At 49.1% G+C, this 18,893-nt stretch overlaps 1 protein-coding gene across 8 annotated transcripts in view; it reads left to right on the top strand.

The window, feature by feature from the left end:
• STIM1 (stromal interaction molecule 1) overlaps positions 1 to 18,893 on the top strand; it is a 203,074-nt gene that overhangs the window by 96,815 nt on the left and 87,366 nt on the right. For all 8 annotated transcript variants that reach the window (XM_047753979.1, XM_047753987.1, XM_047753981.1 and 5 more), the window contains exon 2: positions 12,420 to 12,550. In XM_047753979.1, the coding sequence (XP_047609935.1) occupies positions 12,420 to 12,550 (131 nt within the window). The remainder of the gene's footprint in view (positions 1 to 12,419; positions 12,551 to 18,893) is intronic.

The raw sequence follows: 18,893 nt of genomic DNA, 5'->3' as shown, positions 1-18,893 counted from the left end.
GCGCCTTTAGCTGGTGCTGGACACTGAAGAAATGAAGGCAAAACCAGGAAGTTGTGTTTCACCCTGCTCGGGAACGGCAGAAGCTCACTTAGCATTTCTGCGTTTTCCCCTAGCAGACGAAAGGAATCTGCTGGATTCCTTCCCCGTGCCCCACCCCATTTGTTGGCCTTGGAGAGTAAGAGTCAGTGGTTGAAGGGCGTCCTCTTGTGCAAGCTCCTCTGGATCTCCCAGCTACGGTCGTGCTGCAAGACACGGCCCAAGACGTCAGCGAGGCTGCTGACCTCGTTCTGACACTGCTCTGCGGGTCCACCCGGGGCACACCACCCCATTTCACGGCCTCAGTTTCCTTCTCCAGTTGTAAGATGCCTTCCAGAGCCGCCCCCTCCCCCAGTTCTGCCGCTGAGAGTCTGAGTCTGATGAGGGATCCCAGGATCCGTCACCCCCATTCCATGCCAGCAGCTTCTGCAAGATTAGCGAGAAGGACCCTTTGCTTTTGGCTCCTTTGGTAAATCGGACCATGGGAGATGGGCTGGCCTTGCTTGGGTGGCCTCCACTCCTTCTCTTCTACCCATCGTTCATGCTGTGCCATCTCCTGCTTCTCTGGTCTCTGGCCTCTAACCACATTCTACCTGTATCTTTGTAACTCATGTACTGTGCTCATTCTAGTGCTTTTTGTGGGCAAAGACTGTATTTGTGTGTCTCTGGATTTGCTCCTTCATGCAACAAGTTCTGGGGATTCATTTGTTTATTCAACAAGTGTGTATTGAAGCCAAACTGTTGTGCTAAGGACTTGGCTAAGTGCTAGGTGTTGTCTGGAAGCCAGGATTCAGCCGGGAAGAAGCTGGCTAGCCATGGTTCCTGCTGCTGTGGAGCTTATAGTTTAGGGAAGAGAGAGGTATTAAGCAACATATCATACAAAGAATTACAGTTGTGTAGAGTCTTATAAATGAAAAATGTAGGATACTTTGGAGAATATATAATGTGGGCCTAAAGCAGTTTGGGAAAGAAGATGAGTCAAAGAAGATTCTTTGAAGAAAAAGTATTTAAGCTGAGCCCAGCAGTATGAGTCAGAGTTTGCAGGTTAAGAAAGAGAAGAGTCTTTTCATATAAAAGGAATTCTAGGTGGTTCTGCCCCTGGGCTGCACATCAGCATCCCCAAGGATAGGCGAGTATATGAGCATATGTTCACACAAAGACATATATACAGATATGCATAGAACTTTATTTTTATTTTTTTTTGGCTTATAAGCAATGGAAATTTATTTCTCATCATTCTGGACATAGCACTTTATTTTTAAAAGTTAGAAACTGGTCGGTGGGTAAACCGCGTGGCATCCATTCGGTGGCCGGCTACTCAGCGATGCATCGGAACGCACTACTGCTTTGTGTGACCACATGCTTAAAATCTCAGATCTTGCAGAACAAAAGAAGCCAGACGCAGAAGAGAACAGAGTGATGATTGTGTTTACCGGAAGTTCTGGAACAGGCAAAACTAATTTCTAGCGATAGGAATCACCTCCGTGGTTGTTTGGGGAGAGAGAGAGAGGTTGGCGGTGAAGCCAAGTGGGATCATTTTGTGGTGGCGGGAGGGTTCATGTCTTTACTGGGGTGGTGGTTACGTGAGCGTGAATGTTTGTCAAGTGCGCTTTGAACGGGGGCATTTTATTATACCCTAAGAATGTCCATGCTCCATCATTATAAGTGTCCAAAAAAAAGGAAAAAAGGCAAAACCTATCTGTGGTGATTCAAGTCAGGATGGTGGGGTCACCGCTGCCAGGGTACCGCTGCCAGGGTACCGCTGCCAGGGTACCGCTGCCAGGGGAGGAGGGCTGTGGTCGTGGAATAGTGACTGGGAAGGAGCGAGGGGAGCGAGTCTTCCGGACGCGCTGGGAATGTTCCCTGGCTGGGTGTTGGTGGTCGTTACGCAGTATATGGGTCGGTAAAAGTTAATTGATCCTTATGCTTATTCATACACTTTCTATGTGTTATTTCTCAATTTAAAAAAAAAAACAACAACCCTCCCCTAACCCAAATCCATACCTAAGTCCCATCCACAGAGATACTGACTTGATTGATCGCGGATGGGGCCTGGGCATCGGTAGTTGGCGAGCTCCTAAGGTGCTTGGGATGTGCAGCTGGAGCTGACAGCCATGGCACCGTGTGGAAAAGCGGGGCAGGACGTGCCGTGTTCAAGAAGATCACACGAAGCAGGAGGAGTTGCCAGACGCAAGACCAGAAAGGTAGCAGGGGTCAGATGCGGCTTGGCAGGCCGCATGAGGAAATGTGGGCTTTATGCTAAGAATAATGAGAGGCTTTTGAAGGGCCTTTGCTAGGGGATGCCTGGGACAGCAGTGCAGCTGGTCTGCACAGCGCTGCGACACCTGCATTGCTGCTGCTGGCTCGTGCGGGCTGAACTATCCCCCTGACAGGGCCGGGCTGGGAACAGAAGAGCCTTGAACTAGGGTCAGTGAGTGATTCAGTGTGAGGAGTGAGGGTGAGTGAGACCCCAAGAGTCCCGAGGGCGAGGTAGGAAGCCTGGGGGGAAGGAAGTGCCTTTAGACTCAGACACGATGGGTCTAGACCTCCGTGTCAGGAGGTAGCTGGATCTGGGACTTTCCATAGGCCAAAAGCGAAACTTGAACCAGAGGCATCGTTTTGTTTTTTGGGAGTTGGTAATAGCTAGTAAGTTTTTAAAAATGGGAGTTGAAGCTATGAGGAGATTATGAGAATGTTGTGTGAGATGAGAAGAGAGCCTAGGACTGAATTATTTAAAACTCCAGCATTTAGGGAGTTCCCATTGTGGCTCAGCAGTAACAAATCTGATTAGGATCCATGAGGATGTGAGTTCGATTCCTGGCTTCGCTCAGCGGGTTAAGGATCCACCGTTGCTGTGAGCTGTGGTGTAGGTCACAGATGTGGCTTGGATCTGGCATTGCTGTGGCTGTGGGGTAGGCCGGTGGCTACAGCTCTGATTAGACCCCCTAGCCTGGGAACTTCCATATGCCGCGGGTGCAGCCCTAAAAAGACAAAAAAAAAATGAAAGAAAAAAAAAGTTATGTAGAGAGGAAAAATCTGTTTTGCACATTAGGGAAGACTCATTCATTCATTCATTCATTCATTCAACAAATCTGTATTGAACCCCTACTATGTGCCAGGCACTGTGTGAATCCCTGGGAATTCTGCAGTGAACACAAAAGTCTCTGTTTATAAACCTTACTTCTGTTGGAGGAAGATAGCAAACAAATCAGTCAGCAAATACATCATGTGTGAGGTGGTAGTAGGTGCTGTGAAAAAGTGCATAGGGCTTGAGCTCTGCCCTCAGAAACCATCCAGTAACTGGACTTGTAAGCCAATTGCAGTAAAGCTGGTAAGAGGTACACCGTCAGAAATGCCGGTGGAACTCAGCTGTATCTCCTTATGTTGCATACTGGAGGGTTTTTGTTTTTGTTTTTGTTTTTGATCTTTTGTCTTTTTTAGGGATGCACCCATGGCATATGGAGGTTCCCAGGCTAGGGGTCCAATCAGAGCTGCAGCTGCCGGCCTATGCCACAGCCTCAGCAACGTGGGATCCGAGCCACATCTGCAGCCTACACCACAGGTCACAGAAACGCTGGATCCTTAACCCACTGAGGGAAGCCAGGGATCGAACCTGCAACCTTATGGTTCCTGGTCGGATTTGTTTCCACGACGGGAACTCCTTTTTTGCCACACAGGCAGTACGTGGGAATTCCTGGGCCAGGGCTTGAACCTACACCACACAGCAGTAACCAGAGCCACAGAGATGAGAAGGCAGGAGCCTTAACCCACTAGGCCATCAGAGAACTCCCTCATACTGGAGCTTTATAGTTAGTGCTCTGGATTATTTTTTTTTCCTACTGATGGTTTTCTTTTTTCTGGCCATGGCCTGCAAGCGGCTTGATGTGGGATCTCTGTTCCCAGACCAGGGACTGAACCAGTGGTAAAAGGGCTGAATCCTAACCACTAGACCACCAGGGAACTCTCAGATGACTTTCTTTAATTATATTTAATATAAATTTTAAAAATTGTTACTAAAGTATTGAGATCATGGAGCGAGAATATAATTATCTTACATTATAATCAACATATATTTTTAATAAGCCAGCTAAGAAGACTTGGAAAAACCTCTATCAGTCATACACATATTGTAGGCTATCCTTTTTTTTTTTTTTTTTTTTTTAAGGTTTTATTTTTTAGAGCAGTGTCAGCCTTCCAACAGAATTGAGAGGCGGGTGCAGAGATTTCCCATATGTCCCCTGCCTCCACATGCATTGCCAACCCCATTATCAGCATTACTCACCAGAATGGTATATTATTATTTCAACCGAGGATGAGTCTGCACTGACACACTGTAATCACTGTAACGTCTTCGGTTTACACCAGGATTAACTCTTGGTGCTGTATGGGTTATTTTTTGATGTGTTCTCCCTCGGAGCAGAAGTGAGTATGGTCAGCAGCCTCTCGGGTCGGTGCTGCTTGGGTAGTTGCAACCAGTGGCAGCTTTGTCCAGAGAGAAGGTTCTTCGGAGCTCCTGTCCCCACGCTGGGAGGGGACGATCCTCTTCCTGGCTCTGAGGGCGTGATGTTCTCACGGGGGCGGGAAGGCTGCGTTTCTCGCAGCCCAGGGATCTGACTCCTCTTTCCTTGGTGGCTAGGCCTGCTCTCTGCTAGATTCCAGGGGACCTTTGCTGCCAATTCCAGGTCCCAAGCCAGTTCCTCTTCTGAGCCTTCACACTTGTGTCTAGAGTGTCTCCTGACCTCCCCACAGCCGAGTTCTCTTTCTAGGTTCCAGGGGTTTTGTTTTGTTTTTGTTTTTGTTTTTGTTTGTTTGTTTGTCTTTTTAATCTCTGGAACCTCCTGTTTCTTGGTCAAATCTGAACGTCTTCCCTGGGCTCAAGCTCACAGACCTACAGCCTTTGAGCCCTTTCTAAGGGTAAGGGTGGGTTCTTTTTTTTTTTTTTTTTTGTCTTTTTGCCATTTCTTTGGGCCGCTCCCCCGGCATATGGAGGTTCCCAGGCTAGGGGTCCAATCGGAGCTGTAGCCACTGGCCTACGCCAGAGCCACAGCAACGTGGGATCCGAGCCACATCTGCGACCTACACCACAGCTCACGGCAACGCCGGATCGTTAACCCACTGACCAAGGGCAGGGACCGAACCCGCAACCGCATGGTTCCTAGTCGGATTCGTTAACCACTGCGCCACGACGGGAATTCCAGGGTGGGTTCTGATCCCATCAGAGTCACTGCAGCGCTGCCAGTCCTGGCTGGGGTGGAGAGGGAAGGGGAGAAGCCGTTTTCAGAGAGGAGGCCCCTGCTGGTCCAACAGCCCTCTCCAGATCCCCCTCAAGGACCGTCTGAGGGTGCCTTTGTCTCCTCTGTCTTCTTCCTGGATCGCCGCTTCTCTCCTGTATTTCCCTCTAGGCTTGTTGCTCGCACCAGGCAGCCCGTCGCCCGGCTCGGCTGCGGCGGCTCTGCTTTGCATGCCTAGATGTGTGTTCCCGGGATGAACTGATGTTTAGTGACGAGGACTGAGAGTGGCTGGGAGGGGAGAGGTATTAGGCCAACGGCAGATCTTGGTGCTGGGAACTGGTGGGTCGCACTCAGGAAGCACTTGTTTTTTGGGGAGATACGGTTTGGTATGAATCCATTCATTCATTCAGCCAGCATTTGCTGACTTCCTACTTGACCAAGTGGAAATTAGGGATGGTGCCATACTGGGCCCTGGGGGATGGAGTGAGGCAAATTTACTTCCTGCCCTTTTCTGGATGTGGCATGCCAACAGCTCAGAGCATGAGAATTCATCTAACAGAGGTAGGTACAGAGTGCTTGGGAGCATAGAGCAGTAATTGATCAGCTCCGCCTGGAGAACGGAGAGGAGATTTGGACAGGAGTGGGAGACCTTTGCGGTTTTGTCTGCCAGTGGTTAACTGCAGACCACTGGGGGGGAGTCACCAAGATTTTTTGGGGGGTTGTCTAGAAGGTCAAAGTCATTTTAATAAAAAAAGGCTAATATGCTATCTGCTTTTCCCATTGTTTGTGCATTTGCACTGGTGGTGCAGAAAAAAACAGTAGATAAAACTGCTGGAATCAAAACAGTGGCCCCAATTTTACCAGTAATCATTGCATTCTTCACCTCCATGCAGTTTCAGATTTTTTTAAAGCTTTTAATAAAGAAATAAAAATTATCCCTTTTTTTATTTTTTGGGGGCTTTTTAGGGCCGCACCCCTGCAGAATATGGAGGTTCCCAGGCCAGGGGTCGAATCAGAGCTATAGCTGCTGGCCTACACCACAGCCACAGCAATGCAAGGTCCGAGCTGCCTCTGTGACCTACACCACAGCTCACGGCAACACCAGATCCTTAACCCACTGAGCAAGGCCAGGGATCAAACCTGCGTGCTCAAGGATGCTGATCAGATTTGTTTTCGCTGAGCCACGATGGGAACTCCAAATTTATTCCTTTTTTTAAGTTGTATGCCGTGAATAAATGTCTCTCTGGTATTCTGTGATAAAACAGGAAGCACGCATAAAGCACTTCGGCCGCATTGGAAGGAAGCCTGCTGTTTATTTATGTCAAGGAAAAGCATTTGTGTGCTTGAGTTGCAAGCCGAACTACCTCCTTTTTTCAGGGAACACTATTTCGACTTGAAAGTGTAACTGACAAAACTGCCGTTATTCAGACTTATGTTTTTGGTGGATATTTTCTTGAAAAATGGATGCCGTGAGGCTGCTACTTTAAGGAAAACCAACTGGTAGCATGTGTTGCCAATGATAAAATTTCAGCTTTTACTTGCAAATTAGCGTTTTTGGAGAACGTGTATTTGCCACTGTGAGCTTGATTTAAAGCTTCCTCAGATTTAAAGCTTTTCGATGAAATCAGTGGTGCTAGTAATTGTTCTGATTATTTCGATACTGAATAAATGATCGGTGTCAAATTTGGGAGCTCTGCTTAACTCATCACATCACTAGTTTACAAATGACTAACTAGTATATCATGTTACAGAATCACCCATGGGTAGAGATCCATTCAAAGTGCCAGATAGAGGGATGGATTTGATTGTGATAGAGTATACAACGTTCTTCTCTATAGTTTCCCATGCCACACTGTAACTAACCTTTCGTAAACCGGCTGCTTGTTGAGTTTTGGTGAAGTAGCTATCAGAGAAGAGTGACTGCAGTTATCTGAAAGGTTATTAAAATACCCCTGCCTTTTCCAGCTGCCTCTCTATGTTTTGATCTTCAATCCAAACAACACACTGGATGCAGAAACAGATAATAACAAGGCCGCAACAGCTGTCTTCGATGGAGCCAGACGTTAGAGTTGCAAAAATGTGCAACCAGTCCCACTTGGCTCATGAATTTTTTTTCAGAAATCGATCATTTTTATAAAAGCATGTTTATACTGACATATGAGATTTACGGTTTTAAAGTGAATTAATGGATAAGTGTTAGCATTTATATTTTAATTTCTAACATCATAAATATCACACAGTGTGGGGATTTTCAACTTTTAAGTGTGAAATGGGATCCTGAGGCCAAAAATGTGAAACCTGGTCCTATGCTATTCTCTCTACCTAAACTTCTTCTCTTTTCTGCCTGCAGAAATCCCACACGTAATTGTGGTGTTGGTATTTAGTTAGTCATTCAGGAAACACTCGCTGAGCATCTGCTGTTTCTTGTTGCTGAGGACATGGTTTCAAGCCCTCATGGGGACGACACTTAACCAGACAGCTAGAGCACAGTGTGATCAGTGCTACCAGTGACGGAGGCATAAGGGTTGTGAGAGAGGACAGGCTGCAGTCGGAGTCACTTGCCAGCTTACCTGGAACATATGTCCAGCAGTTTAATTGTGTTCCTGTCCGGGATTCTTGGCCTCCTTAGTCAGTAGAAATTAATGAGGCCAGACAAGAAAATTCAGGCAAGGCGTTCCCACTAGTGTGGTGGGTTAAGAATCCCACTGCAGCAGCTTGGGTTGCTGCAGAGGCACGGGTTCGATCCCTGGCCGGGAGGGGTGGGTTAAAGGATCCCTTGTTGCTGCAGCTGCAGTGTAGGTCGCAGCTGCAGCTTGGATTTAATCCCTGGCCTGGTGGAGTCGTATGAGAAAAGAACATTCAGGCAAGGCTCTAGTGGGGGAGCAAAAACAAGCAACAGTTTCCTTTGCTTGCTGGCTCACTTGCTCCCCAAGTTTCGGGGTGGATGGTGAGCTGGTTCCTTGCATAGGCCTGGGGTGCGGGTGGCTAGGGGGCTAGCCGAGGTGGTCTGCCCACTCCTTTGGTGGTGCCGTGTGCAGGGGGCCTGTGAAGTGCCCGGCTTTGCTCCCAACAGCCTGCTTTTGCTCTCAGCTCTTCAGAAGCGGCACTTGATCTTTTAGTGTTTTTTGTATCTTGTTGTCCATAATTTGCCCCAACTGCCCAGTTATTTCTAGTCTGTTGTAGTTTCTTTGTATTTTGTTGCTGGAGGGAGTTGTTTGTTTTGGTACAAGCATTGCAGCAAAGGGTCCCAGGTCCCAGCCTGTCTCAACTGGACTGTACCTCCTGTGTTTGATTCTTTAGGGTCTCCAAGGGCAAGTGGCGGAAGGTAGAAAAAGTTGGGAACTGCTCACTTGCTGCTCTGGGAGGAAAGGAGACTACGGATGTGTTTTATGTCAGCTTCATGCAGACCCTGTGCTAGGTCTTTTAACCAATACGGTCTGTCTTAACTCTCACAAAAACCCCATGCAGCAGAGATAATTATCCTCATTTTGCAAATGTGATATTGGAGGCTCAGGGAGGTTAAACAGCTTGTCCAGTATCACATGGTTGTAACTGATGAAGCTGGGATTTTTGACTTATGTGTTCTGACTCCAAGCCCAGGGCTCGTTTCCTGCAGTAATAATGTGTTGCTAAGTGGTTGGATGTCTGAGGTATGTCCAGATGGATCTGGGAAACCTGGCCAGATTGGACTAAATTAAGAGAAGGCAGAAGAGGTCTCAGGAAGGAGAGAGAGACAGCCTAGGAAATGCTTGGTAGAAGGAATTATTTGTGAATTTTGGCTGACGTGATTTTTCTGGAGAGGGTTTGATGGCCATATGAGACATGAAGATTTTCTACTCCCTTAGCCTCAATCCCTTTAATCCTTCTCTGTGCCAGGTGATGCCAGCAGCCAAGGTCATGTGTCTGTCCAATCAGGTTACAAACTTAGAGCCTGGCTTTTGAAGCCCTACATCCTTGGATTTGCTGTAGGCCTTTGGGAAAGGGGCTGGCTGACCTCAGGCCAGTTTGACCAGCCTAGAGACCCCGGTCCCTAGAGCTTGGTAAGCCCTTTCTATCATTTTAAAAAGCCTATTTGAGGTACTTTTCTTAGGATAAACCTGTGTATGGATGCAGACTAAATGAGAAGATTACGTTTCTTTGTTTTGGGTCAGAAATCTGTTGATCTGATGTGCTTCAGGTGTGCTACCTCTGGTCCTCTAGAACAGGGGTCAGCGAAGTCTGGTTTAGGGTCGAAATCCAGCCCACCACCTGCTTTTGTAAATAAAGTTTTATTGGAACACAGCTAAGTTCACTCACTCATGTTTTGTCTATGGCTGCTTTTGTGCTCCGTGACAGTCAAGTAGTTGCAATAGAGACAATGTGGCCCATAAATCCTAAATTGTTACCGGAAGTTTGCTGGCCCCTCACCTACCTTCAGTTCTGTCATGGCACTTAGCACACAGTGTTTAATTGCCTGTCTCTGCCACTTTTCTAATTGAGCTCCTTGAGAGCAAAGGTGAAGTCTCTTTCTGCCCTGTGCTGATTATAGAGCTTGACGTATGAGGAGTGCTCAGTAAATGTTCAAGTGGCCCATTGTCTGCTGATCAGAAAGCGCCGATAGGCACTTAGCTCTGACTTCAGTACCGTAGAGGCAGGAATGAGGGGGGAGAGGGCTATGTTGCTTATGCTAATCTCAGTCCTTTGTGCTTCATCTGAGAGCCAGTTGTTACTTGTTGCAGTTTGGGGAGACTCTAGAGTTCATGGTAGGGATCCATGAACCAAGCAAGCGATCATGCCAAGAACTCCTGTTGGTGCGGAAGTTGGGAAACAATGCCTTCATTCTTGGCCGCATTCTCCTCTTTCCCTTCCGTGCCCACCACCCCTTACCCCAGCCTCCAGCTCCCACTCCAGCTCGGCAGGACCAAGGGAGAGGACCATAAGGTTACATGGAGGCATTTATTTCTTCTGTATGCATCCTGCTTACCTTACTGTGTCTTTTAGAAGCAATTTCTTTAAAAAAATTTTTTTATTGAAGAATGGTTGATTTACAAGGCTGTGCTAATTTCTGCTGTACAGCAAAGTACTCAGTCGTGCATATATACACATATTCTTTTTAAATATTATTCTCCAGCATGGTCTATCCCCCGAGATTGGATATAGTTCTCTGTGCCATACAGCAGGACCCTGTTGTTTATCCATTCTGAATGTAAAACTTTTTTTTTCCTTTTTGCTTTTTAGGGCCTCACTCGCGGCATGTGGACGTTCCCAGGCTAAGGGCTGAGCTGGAGCTACAGCTGCCAGCCTGCGCCACAGCCGCAGCAACATGGGATCAAAGCCATGTCTGCCACCCTGCACCATAGCTCATGGCAACGCCGGATCCTTAACCCACTGAGCAAGGCTAGGGCTCAAACCCGAGTCCTCATGGTTACTCGTCGGGTTTGTGACCGCTGCGCCACAGTGGGGACTCCCTGCAGTCGAATTCTGAACCCACCGCGCCTTGGTGGGGACTCCTGTACAACCATGTCTTAAGTGTGCTTCCTGCTGGTATGCGCGTCGGTGGCTTTTGGAGGACACCTGACCTAAAGCTGCCTGGCTGCCGCGGTACAAAGGCAGTCAGATGAGGTGCTGGCACGGGGTCGGCAGCCCTGGGCCCTCCCTGCCCTTTCCGCAGCCTTTGGCTTTGGGCACCTCTGTGAGCTTATCCAACATTTCTACGGAATCGCATCTGGGACTTTAAACATTTCCTATTTAAACCCCTCCTCATTTTGAGAAGAATTCAGACAACTAGCAAGTGATAGAGGGGTGGCCTGTGCTTTCCGTCACTGTTTCCGACCAGCAGGCAGGCAAACAACTAGATGGCTCTGGCTGTTTCCGGTCTCTGAGCAGGGCCTTCGAGAAGCCTGCGTAGCCTCAGCCTGTCCACCCTGTCCTTGCGTTCCGTCCTGTGGCTGCTTCTGTTACCTGAGAAGTCGCAGTCTTCCTTCTAGCTTCTTTGGGCGCTATCACAATAGTATTGCATCTGGAAAGTAGTTATCAAGACCCGGGGTCAAATGGAAAGACGAATTTTATACTCTAAGAATTGGAAGAAATGCTAGATTTTTTTTTTTTTTTTGCTTTTTTAGGACCAGACCTGTGGCGTATTGAAGTTCCCAAGCTAGGGTCTAATTGGAGCCACAGCCACAGCCACAGCAATGTGGGACCAGAGCTGCGTCTGCGACCTACACCACAGCTCACAGCAGTGCTGGATCCTTACCCCACTGAGCGAGGCCAGGGATGGAACCTGCAACCTCATGGTTCCTAGTCGGGTTCATTAACCACTGAGCCACGAAGGAAACTCCCACTAGAAACTTTAAATGTCTTTTTCAAATAGTGAACTTGAAGCCTGGGAGAAGGGAAGCAACCTCCTTAGAGTCACATGGTAGCGCTGAGAATAGATTCCAGGCTTTTTCTGCTGTGGGCCTTGGTCAGGCTAGGTGTTCTCCAGGTGTGTAAGAGGGGATTCGGTGTTGGGAAAGAGCCCGGGTGGGCTTGGCTCTTGTGCAGGTTTTGTTCCTGTGTGACTGTGCGGTGGTGGGCAGAGGAAGCTGCCCTCCAGACCCCCCAGCTGCTGCGCAGATGTGCTCAGGGCCTGAGGTGTCTGAGAGAGATTTGCTGAGTGAAACTCTGCTTAAGATGTGAAGTTGCCCCAGACAGCCTGTGGCTGGTGGTAGATGCACTGGCGGTGACAAAGTGAACAAAAAGAAAAACTGCCTGTCATTTTGGCGTCGGAATATTTCTAGAAAGGTTGTATTAACTTACATTCATTTCTTGACTGACTAAAAATGGCATTTCATTCGAATGTGCAGTTCTTTTCCCGTATTCGTTGGCTGTTTGTACTTGCTCTCACTTGTATTTTTTCTTTCCTTGGAAGCGCCTTATTCATGTTCTTTGCGTAGGTTCCAGCATATTCCCAGTCGAATGTTTGACTTCCCTGACGAGGCGCTCTCGGGGTAGTAAAGCACTGTCCCTCAGTGGGGAAGACAGTCAGTGTCAACCCCTGTGCTTACAGTGCAGCCAGTCAGCTACGTGACCCCATGAAGCGTCAGGTGCCACAAGCGGAGGCCAGCGAGACAGGCGGGGGTGGAGGCAGAGTGTCAGCCCCCGGTAACGTCGTCTCTTGCTTTTCCCGCGCAGAGTTTTGCCGGATTGACAAGCCCCTGTGCCACAGCGAGGATGAGAAGCTCAGCTTCGATGCCGTCCGCAGCATCCACAAGCTGATGGACGACGATGCCAACGGCGACGTGGACGTGGAAGAAAGCGACGAGGTGAGCTGCTCGCCTTGCACGGCTCTCTCCTCCTCCTGCGCCAGCAGGCCCTCCAGCAGGCTACACAGGCAGTTCCCTCTGGGGAGAAGTTTTTTTGGCCACACCTTGTGGCATGGGGAAGTTCCTGGGCCAGGGATGGAACCCGCGTCACAGCAGCACCCTGGGCTGCTGCAGTGACCGTGCCGGATCCTTAACCTGCTGAGCTGCATGCGCGCCCCTAGAGAGACGTGCTGGATACCGGTGTGTTCGCTGGCAGCTCGGCCCTGTCGGGGAAGGTGGTTCTCAGCAGACGGCCTCTAGGAGCCGGCCGGACAGCGTGAGGCCTTACGTCTGTGTCTGTGCCTGGACTGGCTCCTGTCTGTGCAGGCTGGAAGCTCAAGGCTGTGCAGGCTGTGCCATTTGAGAGGGAGGAGGAGCCCCGGGGCTGGTCTGTGCAGCCTCCCTGCGTCCTTACTGTAATCCTGCTGTAGATGGAGGGCATCTGCCTCTCTCGCTCTGTGCTCCGCCCTGTGCTGCCATGTGGAAGAGAAGGCAGGACAGTCAGGTCTCTACACTCTGTCCGTGAGAAAGACACAGAGGTTTCTGGAAGGCGGCTCTAGTTGCTGGGAGCGGTTGGGTGCTCCAGATGGCAAGAGCAAGAGGAGTGTCTAGGCGGAAAAACCCTCTGTTGGTGCTTCCCCTTTTGGCATCGCCGCAGCCCCAGTTCCACCGAGTGAGGAGCACAAAGTCATCCTGAGCGAAAAGACGCGAAAGTTGCAGTTACGTTCAAGCTCAACGCGAGCCGGCGGTGTGGTGAAGCTGCCAAGTCATCGCAGCTCTTTAGCAGTGACGCGGCGCGTGTCGGGAGCGGGGAGGTGGCTCTGGTCTCTCTCTCATGGTTAGCCCCCCTTTGAGTTTTGAGCTCAGTCTTGGATCTCACATTGTCAGAAACTTTGGGAACAGTGAAAGCCAGTACAGAGAGGAGGGACACGAGTGATGAAAGGTTTGGAGACTGTGGCAGGGAGAGCGTTCAGTGCAGTTCAGTGTTTACGTGTCTAATGCACCTGGGCTGGGCGCTGTTCTAGACGTGGGATGCGGCAGTAAATACATCCAACGGCGTCCTCGTATGATGTACAGACTAGTGAGGAAACTTTAGCCTAGAGGAGTTTCAGAGAATATAATTTCTATTTTCAAATATATTAGAAGTGGAGGAATCACACTTAAATGAGGACGCGGATAACGAGGAAAACCGCAGCACTGTGTACTGAATGCTTACCCTCCGGCCGGCACCATGGTAAGCTCTTTGCACAGCTACTCTGTTAACTTTCTTAACAGCCTTATGAAGTTGGTATCATCACCAAGGACTGGAACGTTGGGCAGGTTCTGCGTTTTGTCCAAGGACACACACGGTGTGAGCACACATCTGATTTCAGAGCCCATGCTGTTAAGTGCCGCTGAGTCGTTTTTCTTATTCTAAGGGCAGAACCAGGACCCCTGTGGGGAAAGTAAAATACACGTGAGACATAGGCATATTCTTCTGGAATAAAGGCTCGCCTGACAGCACTGCCTCAGCGTAGAAGAGGCTTCCTTGGTGGGAAGGTAGGCAGTGATCTGTCTGTCCCTGAAGATGGGCGGGTGGGTGCAGCCCTCCCCTGTTGGGTCAGCACAGGGGACCTGCTGTCAGGATGCACTGGACAATGCCTGGGGAATTTATAGGAGGAGAAAAACAGGCTTCCTGGAGGACAAGTAGGGCTGGGGTGAGTGGGAGGGGTGGCAGCCTGAGCAGTAGGGACACAGCGTGAATGTAGATGAGGAGGCAGCAAGAAGCAGGGTCAGACGGAGTGACCGTGCTGGAAAACTGCAGACTGGCTGGGCAGAGGGCTGGGTAACCAGGCTGCGGGGTGCCAGCTTGTTGAACCTGGCAATGGTAGATTCTCAAGCAAGGGCAGCAATGGTGATGAAAGGATCTGAAGGTTTGGTCCCATCCAGAAGTGTCACGACCCTCAAAGAACCCAAATTTTATTTGTGCTGGGGATGGAGCTGAGTTCCCAGTGGTGAGGGAGGCCCAGAGGTTTCCTGACATCTTTCCGGGGGCCTGGCCGCAAGACTGGGAGATGGGTGGCACCGTGGTCAAGAAGGTGACGGGACCCAAGATCCACAAATTGCAGGACATCTTTGTCATCTGCTCCTCCTCCTTTTCCACTTTCTGCTGAATTACTTTGTCAGGGAGGGAGGAAGAAAATGTTCTTTGAAAGGAATGTACCGCAGCAAAAGCTCAGCAGCACAGACTGTGCCACAGTAACCCCGATGCTGTCCCCTGCTCTTCCCCGGGCCAGTGGTGAGCTGTTGCTGTTCGGCGTAGCTTCTGCCTGCCTTGGCTTCAGCTGCTCTCTCTGCAGTCCCGGCCTCTGGAGGGCAGGTGCCTGCTAGCCTGGCGTCTCACGACTAATCACAAGCCACTGTCTTTGAACGAGAAAGGCACGGCAGCGACGTGCGTGTGCTTATGTCAGTGTCAACACACACGGAGCTCAGGATCTAAGTTGGGGGACAGTTGGGGGACAGCTCAGAGCTTAGAATTTTGGAGGACAGATGGTGAGATACCAGAGGTGAACCCCCGTTGTGCTGGCGTCAAGTACCTGAGATTTTTTGTGGCCCGTTTGGAAGCATTGCTGAGTACCCTGGGCCTTAGGAGAAGTCAGAGGGCTACTCTGTTAGGGCCTCATTAATTCAGCCTCATATCAGTAAGTTTTTCAGATCACTGAACTATAACCTCATAATTATGTATTGTAAAATATTAGCCCTCCCCCCCTTTTTTTGTCTTTTCTGGGGCTGCACCCGCGGCATATGGAGGTTCCCAGGCTAGGGGTCGAATCGGAACTGCAGCCCCCCGGCCTACGCCAGAGCCAGAGCCAGAGCCACACGGGATCCAAGCCGCGTCTGCGACCTACACCTCAGCTCACGGCCACGCCGGATGCTTCACCCACTGAGCGAGGCCAGGGATTGAACTCACAATCTCCTCGTTCCTAGTCGGATTCGTTAACCACTGCGCCACGACGGGACTCGAAATTTGGCCCTGTTTGCAGTAGGACTCCCTTCCTACAGTTGATTGTGAGCGGTGCCAACGTTCTGTGGAGAGTCCAAAGCATGTCTTCAGGGCCTCCTGCAGCAGTTACCCCGTACCCAGATTCCTGCGTGCACGGTTGTGGTTTCCCTGCCTCTTCTTTGGTTCATTCGCATGTCTGCTTAGTCTGTCTCTGCCGTGAGCTATGGAATTTGATTGATGGTATTCCGAGACTCAGCAGGAGTTTTACAGAAAATGTATAATCGTTTGCATGGGACAAACGCGGGGACAGCCAACTTGGCTTCTCGGGTGTCACCTTTGCTTGCTTCTCTCCTGGATCGCAGAGGCTGTGGGTTGTGGGACCTTCCGATGAGCAAGAGGGCACTATTGATGCCAGTGTCCTCTTTGCAAAGCTGGCAGGGAGTTCTACCAGCTGGCAGTGTGAGAATTCATGACCTGTGTCCCCTTGAGACCTCTGGTGGGGACACCGACCATGGGCAAAAGATGTGCAGCAATGGATGGCCCCATCAGCCTGTCCTGACGGTCTGAGGCGGCAGACAACAGCTTCCCTGAGAACCACTGTCCCCTCGACTGGACCAGACACTCTGAGAGCACTTTGATTTTCTTCTGTGGAGCCTATATGGGAAATAAAGGACATTTGCTCATCCATTCAACAAATTCTTACTGAATACCTGTTAGGTGCAAGCACTGTAACAGGGCTTGGACTCCATAGAATTGAAGTAACATCCCTGCTTTCACAGAGCTTGCATTCTAGTTGTGTGTGTGTCACAGGTGAGTAAGTGATAAGTAAACTTGAAATTAGGCATAACTGCGAGCAGGTTATAGTTGTTTAGTGACTTCCCTTTGGTCTTCTCAGGGTAAAATTGTGGTTAATGATGTCTACCCTTGCAGGGTTGTTGTCAGAATTAAGTGAGAAAAGTGCTGTTAAAAGTTCCCAGTACAAGGAGTTCCCGTCATGGCTCAGTGGTCAGCAAACCCGACTAGGAACCATGAGGTTGTGGGTTCGACCCCTGGCCTTGCTCAGTGGGTCAAGGATCTAGTGTTGCCATGAGCTGTGGTGTAGGTCACAGACTCGGCTCAGATCTGGCGTTGCTGTGGCTGTGGTGTAGGCTGGTGGCTACAGCTCCTATTTGACCCCTAGCCTGGGACCCTCCATATGCCGTGGGTGTGGCCCTAAAAAGACAAAAAGACAAAAAAAAGAAAAAAAAAAAGTTCCTAGTACAGGAGTCCTGTTGTCGCTCTGCCGTTAATGAACCCAACTTGGTGGGTTAAGGATCTGGCCTTGAGCCGTGTAGGTCGCAGACGCAGCTCGGATTGCACATGGTTGTGGCTGAGGCATAGGCTGGCAGCTGCAGCTCCAATTTGACACCTAGCCTGGGAAACTCCATATGCCTTGGGTGTGGCCCTAAAAAAAAAAAAAAAAAAAGACCAAAAAAGAAAAAGTTCTCATGTGACGCAACAGATTAAAGAGCCAGAACTGCATTGTTGCAGCTGTGGTGCAGGCCTGCGATGGGGTTCAATCCCTAGCCCAGGAATATCGCATGCTGTGGGGAAAAAAAAGTTCCCAGTACAAATAAAAAAACTCTCAAAACTCATCAATATGAAACAGGCAACTCAGTAAAAAATGGGAAAAAATTTGAACAGATACTTTTATCAAAGAAGACATATGCATGACAAATAAGCATATGAAAAAATACTATCATTAGCCTTTAGGGAAGTTCCAATTAAAACCACAGTGAGATACCACCAAATGCCAATTTGAATGGCTAAAATTAAAAACTGGTCAATGCCAAGTACCATGTGAGGAGGAAGAGCCCTAGAACCCTTGCTGAGGGAGGTTCTTATAAAGTTAAACAATTCACCACATGTCTCAGCAGTTCCACTTCTGGGTATTTACACATGTAGATAAACAAAAATTTATGTTCATACTAAAACCGGTACACAAATGTTTATGGCAGCTTTCCTCATTATTGCCAAAAACTAGACACAAATCAAATGTCCTTCAATGTGCGAGTGGATTAAAACCAACTGGAAAACTACACAGCAATGAAAAGGAAATGAACGATTGCTGCACACAGCACATGAATCTCAAAGGTGTTATGCTGAACGCAGGAAACCGTCTCAGATAGTTACAGACTATATGACTGCACCTAAGGACATTCTGAGGAAGGCAAAACCGTGGGGATGGAGACCAGGTCAGTGGTTTCCAGGAGTTAGGAGAGTGGGGCGGGTTTGATTACAAAGGGGCAGCATGAGGGAGTTGGTTTTTGTTTTTTGTTTTGTTTTGTTTTGTTTTTTTGTAACAGAACTGTCGTGTCTGGATCGTAGGGCAGTTACAAGAATTTGCATATGTACTGAAACTCATAGAACCATATCTCCCCCCCAAATGATTTCGTCATATGTTAATTAATTAAGAAAGATGTCCCCAACATGGTGATGACACACAAGTCAGGCTCAGTGAAGGCTGGGCACTGCCCCTTTCTACTTCCTCCTTATTTCAGAGAAAGCCGCATGTGTCTGATGTTTGTGTTAGAGTGCTTGTGTGGAATGACTGGCCAGTTTCCCCGTAGCAAGCCTGGTGTCGGGCCGAACGGGAGTCTTATGCAAGGGTGTGATCACACACACAGGTGGGGCCTGGGAAGCTGCGGAATATGCTTCTGGTAGCGTCTGTGGTGTCCGGTGTAGAACAGAGGACAGGGCCAGAGCTTGTGCTGCAGAGTCACGCAGACTCAGGTTTAAACCTGGCTCTCCCTTTCCGTGTTGTGGAAACTTTGAGAAGTTACTTAATCTCCTTCAGCCTCAATTTCCTTATTAGACGTTTCCTCATTAGAAGAGGCGTAATAGTAGGTACCTCATGAGGTTGTTTTGAAGGTTAACTGAGACAATGCAGGTAAAGCGCTTAGTGCAGTGCCTAGGACATAGAATAGGCTCCATACACGTTAGTTTTTGTCGTTATTGTCATCAGAAAGAGCTTACGTTTTGATATGGATAGGCTTGTGTTCGAAACTTGGCTTTGAGGGTTTCTGTTGTGGCTCAGTGGTAACGAATGCACCTAATATCCAGGAGGATGCAGTTCAACCCCTGGCCTCGCTCGGTGGGTCGAAGATCCAGCGTTGCCGTGAGCTGTGGTGTGGGTCGCAGACATGGCTTGGAACTGGTGTTGCTGTGGCTGTGGTGTCGGCCAGCATCTGCAGCTCCGATTGGACCCCTACCCTGGGAACTTCCATATGCTGCAGGTGTGCTGCCCCCCCCCAAAAAAAACCGCCCCAAAAAACCCTTGGC

The sequence above is a fragment of the Phacochoerus africanus genome, chromosome 11 (genome assembly GCF_016906955.1).
Source record: "Phacochoerus africanus isolate WHEZ1 chromosome 11, ROS_Pafr_v1, whole genome shotgun sequence".
Lineage (NCBI taxonomy): Eukaryota > Metazoa > Chordata > Mammalia > Artiodactyla > Suidae > Phacochoerus > Phacochoerus africanus.
Note: the sequence above shows the minus strand (reverse complement) of the source record. Positions and strands in the feature narration are given on the sequence as shown.